This window comes from Hordeum vulgare, chromosome 4H, assembly GCF_904849725.1.
Source record: "Hordeum vulgare subsp. vulgare chromosome 4H, MorexV3_pseudomolecules_assembly, whole genome shotgun sequence".
Lineage (NCBI taxonomy): Eukaryota > Viridiplantae > Streptophyta > Magnoliopsida > Poales > Poaceae > Hordeum > Hordeum vulgare.
Window position 1 is genome coordinate 32420872 of NC_058521.1, and position 16573 is coordinate 32437444.

Here is a 16573-nt window from a genome sequence, read left to right on the forward strand (position 1 = left end):
GGGTAGTAGAACTTGATGAGGTCATTGAACCATCACTTCAACCAGTGTGTAGCAGGGCGCAGGAAGTTGTTCATGTGGCGCCTACACCAATTGAAGTGGAAGTTGATGATGATGATCATTGAGCTTCGAATCAAGTTACTACAAAACCTCGTAGGTCGACAAGGTCGCGTACTGCTGCAGAGTAGTACGGTAACCCTGTCTTGGAGGTCATGTTGTTGAGCAACAGTGAACCTACGAGTTATGGAGAAAGCGATGGTGGGCCCGGGTTCCGACAAATGGCTGGAAGCCATGAAATCCGAGAGAGGATCCATGTATGAAACCAAAGTGTAGACTTTGGAAGAACTACTTGATGGTCATAGGACTATTGAGTAAAGATGGATCTTTAAAAGGAAGACAGACGATGATAGTGATAAGTCACTATTAAGAAAAGCTCGACTTGTCGCAAAGATGTTTCCGACAAGATCAAACAGTTGACTATGATGAGACTTTCTCACTCGTAGCGATGCTGAAAGTCTGTTAGAATTATGTTAGTAGTTGCTGCATTATTTATGAAATATTGCATGTAGGATGACAAAACATTGTTTCCTCAACGGTTTCCTTGAGCAAACATTGTATGAGATACAACCATGAGGTTTTGTCGATCCTAAAGATACTAGCAAGTATGCAAGCTCCAGTGATCCTTCAATGGACTGGTGCAAGCATCTCGGAGTTGGAATATACACTTTGATGAGATGATCAAAGATTTTGGGTTTTTTACAAAGTTTATGAGAAACCTGTATTTCCAAAGAAGTGAGTGGGAGCACTATAGAATTTCTGATAGGTATATGTGGTTGACATATTGTGGATCAGAAGTAATGTAGAATTTCTGTAAAGCATAGAAGGTTGTTTTGAAAGAAGTTTTCAAAGGAGTACCTGGATTACGCTACTTGAACGTTGAGCATCAAAGATCTATGGAGATAGATCGAAAAGCACTTAACGGAAGTTTCAACAAGATGCATGCCTTGACAAGTTTTTGAAAGGAGTTCAAAATAGGTCAGCAAAGAAGGAGTTCTTGGTTGCGTTGTGAGGTGTGAATTTGAGTAAGACTCAAAACCCGACCCCGGCAGAATAAAGAGAATAGACGAAGGTCGTCTTCTATGCCTTAGCCGTAGAATCTAAAGTATGCCATGCTGTGTACCGCACCTGATGTGTGCCTTGACTCAAAGTATGTTGAGAGGTACAGAGAGTGATCCATGATTGAATCACTAGCAGCGGTCAAAATTTATCCTTAGTAACTAATGGACTAAGGAATTTTTTCTCGATTATGGAGGTGGTTAAAGAGTTCGTCGTAAAGGGTTACGTTGATGCAAGCTTTGACACTAATCCGAATAACTATGAGTAGTGAAACGGATTCGTATAGTAGAGTAGATATTTGGAGCATTTCCGAATAGCACGTAGTAGCAGCATCTATAAGATGGCACAAAGATTTGTAAAGAACACACGGATCTGAAAGTTTCAGAACCATTGACTAAAACCTCTCTCACGAGCAAGACGTGATCAGACCCCATAACTATATGGGTGTTGGATTCGTTGGAATCACATGGTGATGTGAACTAGATTATTGACTCTAGTGCAAGTGGGAGACTGTTGGAAATATGCCCTAGAGGCAATAATAAATTAGTTATTATTATATTTCTTTGTTCATGATAATCGTTTATTATCTATGCTATAATTGTATTGATTGGAAACACAATACTTGTGTGGATACATAGACAAAACATTGTCCCTAGTAAGCCTCTAGTTGACTAGCTCGTTGATCAAAGATGGTCAAGGTTTCCTGGCCATAGGCAAGTGTTGTCACTTGATAACGGGATCACATCATTAGGAGAATCATGTGATGGACTAGACCCAAACTAATAGACGTAGCATGTTGATCGTGTCATTTTGTTGCTACTGTTTTCTGCGTGCCAAGTATTTATTCCTATGACCATGAGATCATATAACTCACTAACACCGGAGGAATGCTTTGTGTGTATCAAACGTCGCAACGTAACTGGGTGACTATAAAGATGCTCTACAGGTATCTCCGAAGGTGTTAGTTGAGTTAGTATGGATCAAGACTGGGATTTGTCACTCCGTGTGACGGAGAGGTATCTCGGGGCCCACTCGGTAATACAACATCACACACAAGCCTTGCAAGCAATGTAACTTAGTGTAAGTTACGGGATCTTGTATTACGGAACGAGTAAAGAGACTTGCCGGTAAACGAGATTGAAATAGGTATGCGGATACTAACGATCGAATCTCGGGCAAGTAACATACCGAAGGACAAAGGGAATGACATACGGGATTATATGAATCCTTGGCACTGAGGTTCAAACGATAAGATCTTCGTAGAATATGTAGGATCCAATATGGGCATCCAGGTCCCGCTATTGGATATTGACCGAGGAGTCTCTCGGGTCATGTCTACATAGTTCTCGAACCCGCAGGGTCTGCACACTTAAGGTTCGACGTTGTTTTATGCGTATTTGAGTTATATGGTTGGTTACCGAATGTTGTTCGGAGTCCCGGATGAGATCACGGACGTCACGAGGGTTTCCGGAATGGTCCGGAAACGAAGATTGATATATAGGATGACCCCATTTGGTTACCGGAAGGTTTTCGTGCATTACCGGAAAAGTTTCGGGCTCATCGGTAGTGTACCGGGAGTGCCGGGAGGGGTGCCGGGGACCATCGGGAGGGGTGTCACGCCCCAAGGGGTCTCATGGGCTATGGGAAGAGATAAACCAGCCCCTAGTGGGCTGGAATAAGTTCCCACTAAGGCCCATAAGGTTTGAGAAGGAAAAAACACAAGGTGGAAAGAGTTTCCAAGTGGGAAGGTGGAATCCTACTCCAAGTAGGATTGGAGTAGGACTCCTCCACCTCCAATTTCGGCCAACCCTTGAGGGTTTGAGGCTGCCTCTTCCCTCCCCCTCCATCCTATATATACTAAGGTATTAGGGCTGATTTGAGACGACTTTTCTCACGGCTGCCCGACCACATACCTCCATAGTTTTTCCTCTAGATCGCGTTTCTGCGGAGCTCGGGCGGAGCCCGTCTGAGACAAGATCATCACCAACCTCCGGAGCGCCGTCACGCTGCCGGAGAACTCTTCTACCTCTCCGTCTCTCTTGCTGGATCAAGAAGGCCGAGATCATCGTCGAGTTGTACGTGTGCTGAACGCGGAGGTGCCGTCCGTTCGGTACTAGATCGTGGGACTGATCGCGGGATTGTTCGCGGGGCGGATCGAGGGACGTGAGGACGTTCCACTACATCAACCGCGTTCACTAACGCTTCTGCTGTACAATCTACAAGGGTACGTAGATCACTCATCCCCTCTCGTAGATGGACATCACCATGATAGGTCTTCGTGCGCGTAGGAAAATTTTTGTTTCCCATGCGACGTTCCCCAACAAAAGCATGAGTTAACTCATCCCGGAAGGCATTCATGTTGATATCTTCAACAAGAGGTTCGCCTTCTTGCGCTAGCAGAGCAAGCCCTGTCCGAGAGCTGCACTGGCCGAGGCAGACGAGGACGCGCCCGCGCAAGGAGCTGCGATGGCCTCTCGTGCAGCCCGCCGACCGAATCCGTCGTCCCTGCGCAAGGAGCCGCCCTGGCCGAGGCCGATGGGGATGGTCCACGCAAGGAGCCATAACTTCTTACCGGTGGGCGGACGGGGCGCAGGGAGGCGAGGGGAGGGGATTGGAACGGGAGGATAGGGCGGGGCTGCTTACCGGCGGCAGGCGGGAGCGCGGATGACGGTGCGATATGGAGGGAGTGAGAGGACGAGAAGCTTCGAGGAAATGGGGAGGGATCCACTGCGGGAAGAGAGAGAGAAGTGTTTTTAATGATCCCGAAAAGAACTAACCCAAATAAGCATCTTTTGAATGAGTTAGTTTTAGTTTTTTCATATGGCCAAACTAACCCTTCTGTTTGATATTTTTGATTAGTTGAGTATAAACTAATCCGAACTAAATCTAATCCATTGATCCAAATCCGAACTAACTTAATCCATTGATTCAAACAGGACCTATATCCAAACTTCATGACATTAATCTATTGGTCCAGTGTAATTAGTAGTACAACGTCTCGTGCAATTAATCTCCTACGGACGGCAGGCGTAGGATAAGAAGAAGAACGAGGCTGCTATGATTCTCAATGTATTGCTCGTTTCGCGTCTAGTTATTAGAGCATCTATAACTCGACTTTCGTCCGTAGAATAAGTGATCAGATAAAAAAATATAGAAAATGATGCAATTGAATTTTTCTATAAGTGATCAGATAAAAATATATATAAAAAATGATCCAATTGAATTTTTTATATCATCCTATGCCTCAGGACGCGTCGGTCATATTTGTTTATGTCCGTCTCATGTGCCCAGTTTGTTTTCCTCGATAATTACCATGTCTAATATTTTAGGTTGTACGTACTTTTTATTAAAATAAAGGTATCAGAAAAAGAAAGAACTTGCTCTGAGGCTGTTATTATCTTACCATAGTCGGTTAAACATTGAGAAGACCACACCACCCACACGAGAGAATTTACACATGGAGCGCACACAAAGTACACACATACACCCATCACTCGCTAGCATGCGGCGAGCAAAGAGCAAACTGAGGTAACAAAAGAAAGTTACAAGCACTAGTATAGTAGTACTGCTACTAAGCTTAGGAGAAACTACATGCAGCCTCGGACAGCAACGTACGTACGCAGGATTTAGATAACCAAAAGAGCAGCAAACATGGCGTCGTCCCAGATCGAAGTTGTCGATCGAGCACCCCCGTCTTCCTCTTCTTTAGCGGTGGTTGCTCCTGGTCCTGGTCTCGTCGCTGTAAAGCCTGGACATCAAACGTACGCACGTACGTTGCACCGTTATTATTTCCATGCATGCTGCTAACCCGTTCCAAGCCCCAGTAGACAGTGCTATCAAAAACCCATTTTATATTGCGAGATGGATCATGAGCTAGCGTACGTACCAGTCGTAGACGGTGGGAGAGTTGGGCTGGGGGCGGTCGAAGAGGTTGGCGCCGAGGCCCTTGGTGGCGAGGTTGCTCCCGGGGTGGAAGACGCTCCGCCACACGCTGCCGCCGCGCGGCGGCGTCGTCGACGACGACGACGGCGTCACCGGCGTGGTCGGGGTCGTCGGCATCGACTGCGACGGCTTCATCGCCTCCCCCGCAGCTGCACCCCCACCAACACCCACGTAATAAAAACCGCCGTCAGTTCTCACGTTCTTCTCGCTAGTTTCAACTTTCAAGCCATGTCGGCACCTCTGGACGTAGTACTAACGTATGTAGACGTACTGTACCTGTGTTGATGGCGAGGGGCTGGGTGGCGGCGGCCCGGCGGAGCTTGTCGAGGCCCGTCTCCGGCCGAGGCCCGGCCACCACGTCGTCCCACAGCTTGTCCAGCATCTTGTAGGTGGATCTGATCGGTGCAAGAACTTGTGTCACGTACTAGCTTGTAGAGTACTGCCACCACCGATAAGATCAAGTGCACTGGCCGACTGCGTTAGGTGAGACCGGGGAACACTTAAATCATGCAGAGACGGAGGTGTGGTCACCTTCGCGTTGCCTTACCGCTGTAGATCAGACACGGACACCTGTACACACAAGGAGTGTGGCGTGTCCTCAGTGCCTCCCTAGAGAAGAAAAATCCCGGTGAGGTTAGCTTATTTGCACTGGACGGTGAGCGGAACCAGCGCTGGGGTGATAAGGTTGGGTGACGAGCCCGGGCTTTGGACAGTCGTGGCGGATAAGGATGCAGCCAACCGGCCCCACTGCTCGATTGGATTGTATAGAGGTGGAAATATCTAAACCCCGGGCGGCATGATATGGCAGTGGGACACGCGATAGAGGGAAATATATTTATAAAGAAAGTGTAATGGGAATAGACAGATCACCAACGACGCAACTCGTACAAAGGACTATGGGATCGATCTAGAGGTTTTACTACGGGGGGGTCGCTGTAGATGCCCCGATTTTGTATCTTTGCATTAAAACCAATCTGGAGTGTGTCATGCATTGTCCTAAATATCTAAGGGCAACTCCAGCGCATGATCTAAAACAAAGTCAGTTTTGTTCAGTTCTTCGTCTGGATTTATGGATGCTTTGAACGGGCGTCCAACATATCGCCGCATCTATGGGAGGTCCCGCGTGCATGTAAATAGGAAAGCAAACAAAAAATGTATCTAGATGATAGCGGTTATTGTTCAGGTCAGTTCATGCCGGTCGAAAATAAAGCCAGCGGCCTCTAGTTTCATGCCGGCAACAAAGCCAGCGGTCGACACACTAGCCAACCATCAAAATGGACATGTTTTTTAACGTCGGCAACAAAGCTAGCCGTCGTCACACGAGCCAACCTTCAAAATAAACATTTTTTTGGCGCTGGTAACAAAGCCAGCGACTGACACACCAGCTAGCGTTCAAAATGAACAACCATAGTCCACGGTCGAGGTCTCACCTAGTTCAGGCCATCGCGGGTGATGACCCACAAGTATAGGGATCAATCGTAGTCCTTTCGATAAGTAAGAGTGACGAACCCAACGAGGAGCAGAAGGCTCTGATAAACGATTTTCAGCAAGGTAATAACTGCAAGCACTGAAAGTAGCGGTAACAAGTGATGGTATAGTGAGGTGAAACGTAACAGGTGAAAAGTAACAAGTAACAAGTAGTAGCAACGGTGCAACAAAGTGGCTCAATCCCTTTTGTAGCAAGGGACAAGTCTGAACAAAGTCTTATAGGAGGAAAAACGCTCCCAAGGACACACGGGAATTTCTGTCATGCTAGTTTCATCATGTTCATATGATTCGCGTTCGTTACTTTGATAGTTTGACATGTGGGTGACCGGCGCTTGGGTACTGCCCTCACTTGGACAAGCATCCCACTTATGATTAACCCCTCTCGCAAGCATCTGCAACTACGAAAGAAGAATTAAGACAAAGTCTAACCATAGCATTAAACTAGTGGATCCATATCAGCCCCTTACGAAGTAACGCATAAACTAGGGTTTAAGCTTGTGTCACTCTAGCAACCCATCATCTACTTACTACTTCCCAATGCATTCCTCTAGGCCCAAATATGGTGAAGTGTTATGTAGTCGACGTTCACATAACACCACTAGAGGAAACGACAACATACAACATATCAAAATACCGAACGAATACCAAATTCACATGACTATTATTAGCATGACTTATCCCATGTCCTCAGGAACAAAAGTAACTACTCACAAAGCATAATCATAATCATGATCAGAGGTGTAATGAGTAGCATCAAGGATCTGAACATAAACTCTTCCACCAAGTAATCCAACTAGCATCAACTACAAAGAGTAATCAACACTACTAGCAACCTTACAAGTACCAATCGGAGTCGCGAGACGGAGATTGGTTACAAGTGATGAACTAGGGTTTGGAGATGAGATGGTGCTGATGAAGATGTGGATGGAGACGAGTCCCCTCCGATGAGAGGAGTGTTGGTGATGACGATGGCGACGATTTCCCCCTCCAGGAGGGAAGTTTCACCGACAGGATCGTCCTGCCGGAGCTCTAGATTGGTTCTGCTCAAGTTCCGCCTCATGGCGACGGAGAATCCACGAAAAAAGCTCCGCCCTCATTTTTTTTCCGGACGAAACCCTTCATATAGCAGAAGAGGGGGGCCAATGGGCCACCAGGGTGCCCACAAGCCATGTTGCCGCGGCCAGGCTTGTGGGCCCCTGGCAGCTCCCCTCTGGCACTTCTTTCGCCCAGTATTTTTTATATATTCCCAAAAAATTCCACGTTGATTTTCAAGGTATTTGGAGTTGCGCAGAATAGAGGACTCAAACTTGCTCCTTTTCCAGTCCAGAATTCCAGCTGTCGGTATTCTCCCTCTTCAAATAAACCTTGCAAAATAAGAGAGAAAAGGCATAAGTATGGTACCACGAAGTATAATAACAGTCCATAAAGCGATAAATATTAACATGAAAGCATGATGCAAAATGGACGTATCAACTCCCTCAAGCTTAGACCTCGCTTGTCCTCAAGCAAAAACCAAGATCCATAAACATGTCCACATGTTTAGGGATGAAGGTGTCGATAAAACATAATACGGACATGAGGGCATCATGATCACACATAGAACAACAATAAATCATAAAGATTCTTATGGGAAAGTAACAATTCTTTCACAAAGCAAAGTATGAATCAAAAACCTTTCCGAGAAGTAGCCAACAACAGTCCATAGTCATTGAAGCAATTGCAATTTATCATAACATCAGAAAGAGTCAAATAAGAGCTTGTAAAGCAAATCCACATACTCAATCGTCTTTTTTTTCCACAATTGTTACAACTCACGTGGTACTCATGGTATCAAAGTTTTAGTTGGACACAGAGAAAGATAGGGGCTTATAATTTTGCCTCCCAACCATTTACCTCAAGGGTAAAGTCAACAATAATAAAGCATAAGTACTCATGTCCAAGTTGATATATGAATATAGATCTTTCCCTAGCATATGACGTTCACCAAGATGAAGACGGAATAGGGAATTGGTGTTGATCACCAAGACTTTCACAAGGACAAAAGTAAAGGTACAAGATAGGCCCTTCGCAGAGGGAAGCACAGGTTGTCATGCGCTTTTGAGGTTTGGATGCGTGTCCTCTTAGTGCGGAGGAACGTCACTTTATATTGCCTCCTGTGATAAAGAACTTTATTATGCAGTCTGTCTCTTTTATGTCTTCCTCATCACAGGTTCGTATAAAGCTTATTTTCCACACACTAATAGATCATACATATTAGAGAGCAATTTTTATTGCTTGCACTGATGACAACTTACTTGAGGGATCTTATTCAATCCATGGGTAGGTATGATGGACACTCATGGCGAAACTGGGTTGAAGGTTTATGGATGCAGAAGTAGTATCTCTACTTGGTGCGGGAGTTTTGGATAATATGAGGTGGAAGCAATCGTCACATGCTAAGGGATCTCCAATCATATAACATTGTTTGGAATCAAGCAAACACAATTCATTATGTTGTCTTCCTTGTCCAACGTCTACTTCTAATCATGTAATAGTTTGGTGAGTGCTCACAATTATAGAAAGTGTCTAAGATGATATATTTATATGTGAACCTCTCTTTCCTTATTACTTCTTATTAATTGCAACAATGACTGGGGTCTATGTTGGTCTATTCTCAACAAGTTTCAATCATCATACTTGTTATATATGAAGCTATCACTTTTCATAAGATCATCTCATGATCTTTCATGCTATCGTTCTTTTCATACTTTTGATCACGGCACAAAACAAAGCCCTTGACTAAGATACTCTTTATTATATAGCTCGCAAGCTCGAATACATCGGGGGAGACACAAGGCAAAAGACTCAAACTAAACACTAAGGACTTATCCCACTAAGAGAAGAAATAAAAACTGAAAAGGAAAGAACTAAAACAAAGGTAAAAGCAAAAGATATAAAGGTGATACGATACCAGGGCAACACCCCCAAGCTTGGCAAAAGCCAAGGGGATTGCTCATACCAATGCTCAGTTGTCTTCCTTTGGTGGTGGTGGAGGAGTTGCAACATGAGTCTGATCCTCCGTCTTCCAAGGCATAGGTGCTCCATCATGGCAGGATGAACGAGTCGCCGGAATCCTCAAATCTGCAGCCAACAGTATTGATTTAAATCTATACTCATACTCACATTTTTGGTTCTGCAGGTCATAGATCTGGCCCTGGAGTTGATCAACCCTGTCATAGAGCCTCGAGAGGTGCTTCCAATGTCATTGGCATCCATCTTGTGCTTGTTGGTGAACTCCGTGATCATCATGTGGTTGGCGTTGAGTCCATGCTCCACCATCCCTTGGCACTTGAAGACTTGTTGCTCCATTGCTTCGAGCCTCGTCTCCACGCTTCCGGTCTTCTTAGGCCCCTCAACATCACGGATGTGCAACATCCCCTTACTCATCTTGATAGATTGAGGGTGCTGCAACACTTCCGCGAGGTAAGGATTGATAACCTTCTCAAAGACCTTGTCCTTCGGAGCTTTTGGGGACGCCATAGCAGTCTAGATCTGCAGCAGAAACAGGCTCGAAACGAAAACAGAGGAAAACTGCGTGATACGGAGATCAAAACCCTCGGGCAGATATATAATGATTTTTTCTGGACAAGAAGGAGTGCTCCACAAGAAAACGGAGTCCGGGAGGCACACGAGGTGCCCACAAGCCCTGTCGCCGCGGCCAGGGGGCAGGCCGCGGCGACCAAGCTTGTGGCCGCCTTGTGTGCTCTCCGGACTACTTTTTATTTTTCTATTTCTCCATAAATTCCAAAACGGAGAAAATTTCCTACTGGAAAAGTTTTGGGGTCCAATTACTTACCGAAACACATATCTCTTCGTTTACAGAGTCTGAAACAGGCTGATAAACATCCCTTATATACTCCTCTGGAGTTATGATATTGATGATATTGGTCTCAACATTTATGGGAGTACCAGAGATTTAATGCTTGATTCTTTGACCATTTACCACTCTAGGAAAATTACCTTCCGTGTTATTGATTTTGATGGCACAGAACGATATACTTCCTCGACAACGTAGGGACCTTCCCATTTAGAGAGAAGCTTGCCTGCGAAGAATCTTAAGCGAGAATTGTATAGCAGGACATAATCACCTACATTGAACTCACGTTTTTGTATTCTTTTATCGTGCCATCTCTTAACCTTTTCCTTGAATAACTTGGCATTCTCATATGCCTGGGCCCTCCATTCATCTAATGAGCTGATATCAAACAACCGCTTCTCACCGGCAAGTTTGAAATCGAAGTTGAGCTCTTTGATTGCCCAATAAGATTTGTGTTCTAGCTCAAGAGGTAAATGACAGGCCTTACCGTAAACCATTTTATACGGCGACATGCCCATGGGATTCTTATAAGCAGTCCTATAAGCCCATAGTGCATCGTCAAGTTTGCTAGACCAATTCTTTCGAGATCTATTGACAGTCTTTTGTAAGATCAATTTGATCTCCCTATTACTCAACTCCACTTGACCACTAGACTGAGGATGATAAGGAGATGCAACTCTATGGTTGACATCATACTTAGCGAGCATCTTGCGGAAAACACCATGAATGAAGTGTGAACCGCCATCAGTCATCAGATATCTAGGGACTCCAAATCTTGGGAAAATGACTTCTTTAAGCATCTTAATAGAGGTGTGGTGATCAACATTTCTAGTGGGGATAGCTTCTACCCACTTAGTGACGTAATGAACAACAACTAAGATGTGAGTATACCCATTGGAACTCGGGAAGGGTCCCATATAATCAAAGCCCCAGACGTCAAATGGTTTAATGACAAGTGAATAGTTCATAGGCATTTCCTGACGTTTACTAATGTTCCCTATTCTTTGGCATTCGTCACAAGACAAGACAAACTTACGGGCATCCTTGAAGAGAGTGGGCCAATAGAAACATGATTACAATACCTTATGAGCAGTTCTATCTCGAGCATGGTGTCCTCCGTAGGCTTCGGAATGACACTTCCGCAGGATCTGTCCCTGTTCATGTTCAGGCACACAACGTCTAATAACACCATCTGCTCCTTTCTTATAAAGGTGACGATCATCCCAAAAGTAGTGTCTCAAATCAAAGAAGAATTTCTTCTTTTGCTGGTAGGTGAAACTGGGTGGTATGTATTTGGCTACGATATAGTTTGCGTAATCAGCATACCATGGTGCACTATGTGAAGTGTGGATGACATTCAATTGCTCATCAAGAAAGCTGTCATCAATAGGCCGTGGGTCATCAAGGACATTCTCTAGCGTGGACAAGTTATCTGCTACAGGGTTATCACCACCCTTTCGGTCAACAACGTGCAAATCAAATTCCTGTAGCAGGAGAACCCATCTGATTAGCCTAGGCTTAGCGTTCTTCTTCTCCATAAGGTACTTAATAGCAGCATGATCGGAGTGAATACTGACTTTGGAGTCAACTATATAAGATCTGAACTTTTCACATGCAAACACGACTGCTAAAAATTCCTTCTCCGTAGTAGCATAGTTTCTTTGGGCACTGTCTAGAGTTTTACTAGCGTAGTGAATAACATTCAACTTCTTGTCAACTCTTTGTCCTAGAACAACACCAACAGCATAATCACTAGCATCGCACATGATTTCAAAGGGCAAGTTCCAATCAGGTGGTTGAACAATAGGTGCGGTTATCAAGGCCTTCTTAAGTATTTCGAAAGCTTCCTCACAATCCTCATCAAAAACAAAAGGAACATCCTTCTGCAAGAGGTTGGTAAGGGGCCTAGAAATCTTAGAGAGGTCTTTAATGAACCTTCTATAGAAACCAACATGACCTAGGAAACTTCGTATACCTTTGATATCTGTGGGGCAAGGCATTTTATCAATTGCATCAACCTTAGCCTTATCAACTTCAATGCCTTTCTCAGAAATTTTGTGTCCTAAGACGATGCCTTCATTAACCATGAAGTGGCACTTCTCCCAGTTCAAGACGAGGTTGGTATCTTTGCATCTCTGTAAGACTCGGTCAAGGTTGCTGAGGCAATCGTCAAAGGAAGAACCGTAAATGGAGAAATCATCCATGAAAACCTCAACAATCTTTTCGCAAAAGTCAGAGAATATTGCCATCAGACATCTTTGAAAGGTGGCAGGTGCATTGCATAAGCCAAAAGGCATACGTCTATAAGCAAAGGTACCGAAGGGGCAGGTGAAAGTGGTTTTCTCCTAATCAGATTGTGCAACAGGTATTTGCGAGAAACCTGAATAACCATCTAGAAAGCATAAGTGTGTGTGTGTGTGTGTTTAGATAGCCTTTCTAGCATTTGGTCGATAAACGACAAAGGATAATGGTCTTTCCTGGTTGCCTTGTTCAGTTTCCGAAAGTCTATCACCATCCTATAGCCAGTAATAATCCTCTGTGGGATTAGTTCATTCTTATCATTAGGAACGACGGTGATACCTCCCTTCTTGGGTACGCAATGTACTGGACTTACCCAATCACTATGAGCAACAAGATAAATGATTCCTGCTTCCAGAAGCTTTAATATTTCTTTTCTCACGACCTCTTTCATCCTAGTATTTAACCTCCGTTGATGATCAACAACTGGCTTAGAATCAGGATCTGTTTTAATCTTGTGCTGACATAGAGTGGGACTAATACCCTTAAGATCATCAAGAGTATATCCAATAGCAGCACGGTGCTTCCTCAAAGTTTTTAATAACTTCTTCTCTTCGTGATTCGAGAGGTGAGCACTAATAATAACAGGATATATCTCCTTCTCATCAAGATAGGCATACTTAAGTGTATCTGGTAACTATTTTAGCTCGAACACAGGATCACCGTTTGGTGGGGAGGATCCCCAAGCAGTTCAACAGGCAGATTATTCTTAAGAATAGGATATTGTTCTAAAACAATTTTATCTATCTCATCTCTTTCATCCATATGCATATCATTTTCATGCTCAAGTAGATATTGCTCTAAAGGATCCGTAGGAGGCACGACAATAGAGGCAAGAGCAATGATTTCATCCCTACCAGACGACTCTTTTTCATGGGGTTGTCTTCCAAACTTGGAGAAGTTAAATTCATGAGACAGACCCTCGAAACTAACAGTGACAGTCTGTTTAACGCAATCAATATGAGCATTGACAGTGTTGAGAAAGGGTCTACCAAATATGATGGGACAAAAGCTATCTTGTGCAGTAGCAAGGACGAGGAAATCAGTAGGATACTTCGTCTTACCACACAAGACTTCTACATCTCTCACAATTTCCACAGGGTAGATAGTGTCTCTATTAGCTAGCATAATAGTGACATCAATGGGTTCTAACTCAGCAGGTGTGACTCATCTTTAATTTCATCATATAGGGACCGGGGTATTGCACTAACACTAGCACCCATATCACATAAACCATGATAACAGTGATCTCCTATCTTGACAGAAACAACGGGCAGGCCAACTACAGGTCCGTATTTGCCTTTCGCGTGAGATTTAGCTGTTCTAGCGGAGTCCTCACAGAATTTAATAACATGCCCATCTATATCTTCGGCTAAGAGATCTTTGATAATAGCAACACTAGGTTCAACTCTAATTTCCTCAGGGGGTGCAAGTGGTCTAATGTAACCCCTACGTATCACAGTTGGAGCTTTAGAATAATCCTTTTTCCTAGCAGGGTAAGGTGGTTTCTCAGTGTAGGCACAAGGAACAATAGGATCATTATAGGCAACGACTTTCTCTTCAACTAGATTGGGTTTAACTATGTTGACTTCTACAGGAGGATGATACTTAAACCACTTCTCTTTGGGAAGATCAATATGAGCAGCAAAAGACTCACATAGAGAAGCTACTATCTCAGAGTCAAGTCCATACTTAGCGCTAAAATCTCTAGAAGTGTTTGTTTCAACGAAAGATTTAACGCAATCAAACTGGAAATTCATACCTGACTCCTTACCTTCTTCAAGCTCCCAATTTTCAGAGTTACGTTTGATTCTTTCCAATAAATCCCACTTGTGGTCAATATCCTTCTTCATAAAAGAACCGGTACAAGAAGTGTCAAGCATGGTACGATCTTCATGAGAAAGCCGAGCATAAAAGTTTTGAGTGATAATTTCTCTCGAGAGCTCATGATTGGGGCATGAATATAGCATTGATTTAAGCCTCCCCCAAGCTTGAGCTATGCTTTCCCTGTCACGAGGCCAAAAGTTATAAATATAATTCCGACCACGATGTACTAAATGCATAGGATAAAACTTTTGATGAAATTCCAATTTCAACCGATTGTAGTCCCATGATCCAGTATCATCACATAGCCTATACCATGTCAACGCCTTATCCTTCAAAGATAAAGGAAAGACTTTCTTCTTTACCTCATCCTCGGGCAAACCTGCAAGCTTAAATAAACCACAAACTTCATATACATAGATTAGATGCAAGTCTGGATGTGATGATCCATCTCCTGTAAAAGGATTAGCCAGCAGTTTATCAAGCATACCCGAAGGAATTTCATAAAAGATATTTTCAGTAGGTACCTTAGGTTTAGGAGCAACTCCTCGTGCTTCCGTTCGTGGTGAACATACCCCGAACAAATTCCTCAAAGGAACAGTTTCCATAGTGACAAGTGACAATAAATTTCAGCACAGTATATAAATGTTTCCTTACCAAATTCCACTTACCAAAGGCGCTTCACTCCCCCGCAACGGCGCCAGAAAAGAGTCTTGATGACCCACAAGTATAGGGGATCAATCGTAGTCCTTTCAATAAGTAAGAGTGTCGAACCCAACGAGGAGCAGAAGGCTGTGATAAACGGTTTTCAGCAAGGTAATAACTGCAAGCACTGAAAGTAGCGGTAACAAGTGATGGTGTAGTGAGGTGAACCGTAGCAGGTGAAAAGTAACAAGTAACAAGTAGTAGCAACGGTGCAACAAAGTGGCCCAATCCCTTTTGTAGCAAGGGAAAAGCCTGAACAAAGTCTTATAGGAGGAAAAACGCTCCCGAGGACACACGGGAATTTCTGTCATGCTAGTTTCATCATGTTCATATGATTCGCGTTTGTTACTTTGATAGTTTGACATGTGGGTGGATCGGCGCTTGGGTACTGCCCTTACTTGGACAAGCATCCCACTTATGATTAACCCCTCTCGCAAGCATCCGCAACTACGAAAGAAGAATTAAGACAATGTCTAACCATAACATTAAACTAGTGGATCCAAATCAGCCCCTTACGAAGCAACGCATAGACTGGCATTTAAGCTTCTGTCACTCTAGCAACCCATCATCTACTTACTAATCCCCAATGCCTTCCTCTAGGCCCAAATAATGGTGAAGTGTTATGTAGTCGACGTTCACATAACACCACTAGAGGAAAACAACATACAACATATCAAAATAACGAACGAATACCAAATTCACATGACTATTATTAGCATGACTTATCCCATGTCCTCAGGAACAAAAGTAACTACTCACAAAGCATAATCATAATCATGATCAGAGGTGTAATGAGTAGCATCAAGGATCTGAACATAAACTCTTCCACCAAGCAATCCAACTAGCACCAACTACAAAGAGTAATCAACACTACTAGCAACCTTACAAGTACCAATCGGAGTCGCGAGACGGAGATTGGTTACAAGTGATGAACTAGGGTTTGCAGATGAGATGGTTCTAATGAAGATGTTGATGGAGACGAGTCCCCTCCGATGAGAGGAGTGTTGGTGATGACGATGGCGACGATTTCCCCCTCCAGGAGGGAAGTTTCCCCGACAGGATCGTCGTGTTGGAGCTCTAGATTGGTTCTGCTCAAGTTCCGCCTCGTGGCAGCGGAGAATCCACGAAAAAAGCTCCGTCCTCATTTTTTTCGGACGAAACCCTTCATATAGCAAAAGAGGGGGGCCAGTGGGCCACCAGGGTGCCCACAAGCCCTGTTGCCGCGGCCAGGGGGGCAGGCCGCGACCACCAGGCTTGTGGGCCCCTGGCAGCTCCCCTCTGGCACTTCTTTCACCCAGTATTTTTTATATTCCCAAAAAATTCCACGTTGATTTTCAGGGCATTTGG

At 44.2% G+C, this 16573-nt stretch overlaps 1 protein-coding gene across 1 annotated transcript; it reads right to left on the reverse strand.

Annotated features, from left to right (window-relative positions):
- Nucleotides 1–4473: 4473 nt before the first annotated feature.
- LOC123447732 (dormancy-associated protein 1) lies at nucleotides 4474–5550 on the reverse strand. Its single transcript, XM_045124377.1, has 3 exons — nucleotides 5332–5550; nucleotides 5000–5204; nucleotides 4474–4861 (listed from the first exon to the last, which is right to left on the reverse strand). The coding sequence occupies exons 1-3, from the start codon at nucleotides 5435–5437 to the stop codon at nucleotides 4819–4821; spliced, it is 354 nt and encodes a 117-aa protein (XP_044980312.1). The 5' UTR covers nucleotides 5438–5550; the 3' UTR covers nucleotides 4474–4818.
- Nucleotides 5551–16573: the final 11023 nt, after the last annotated feature.

What these genes read in the sequence shown, in the direction of transcription:
- LOC123447732 (XM_045124377.1), bottom strand. Translation starts at nt 5,437, where the DNA reads ATGCTGGACAAGCTGTGGGACGACGTGGTGGCCGGGCCTCGGCCGGAG. An exon ending in GCCCCTCGCCATCAACACAG is followed by an intron (nt 5,205 to 5,331) that starts GTACAGTACGTC and finishes GTGGGGGTGCAG; the next exon opens with CTGCGGGGGAGGCGATGAAG. An exon ending in TCTCCCACCGTCTACGACTG is followed by an intron (nt 4,862 to 4,999) that starts GTACGTACGCTA and finishes TTTGATGTCCAG; the next exon opens with GCTTTACAGCGACGAGACCA.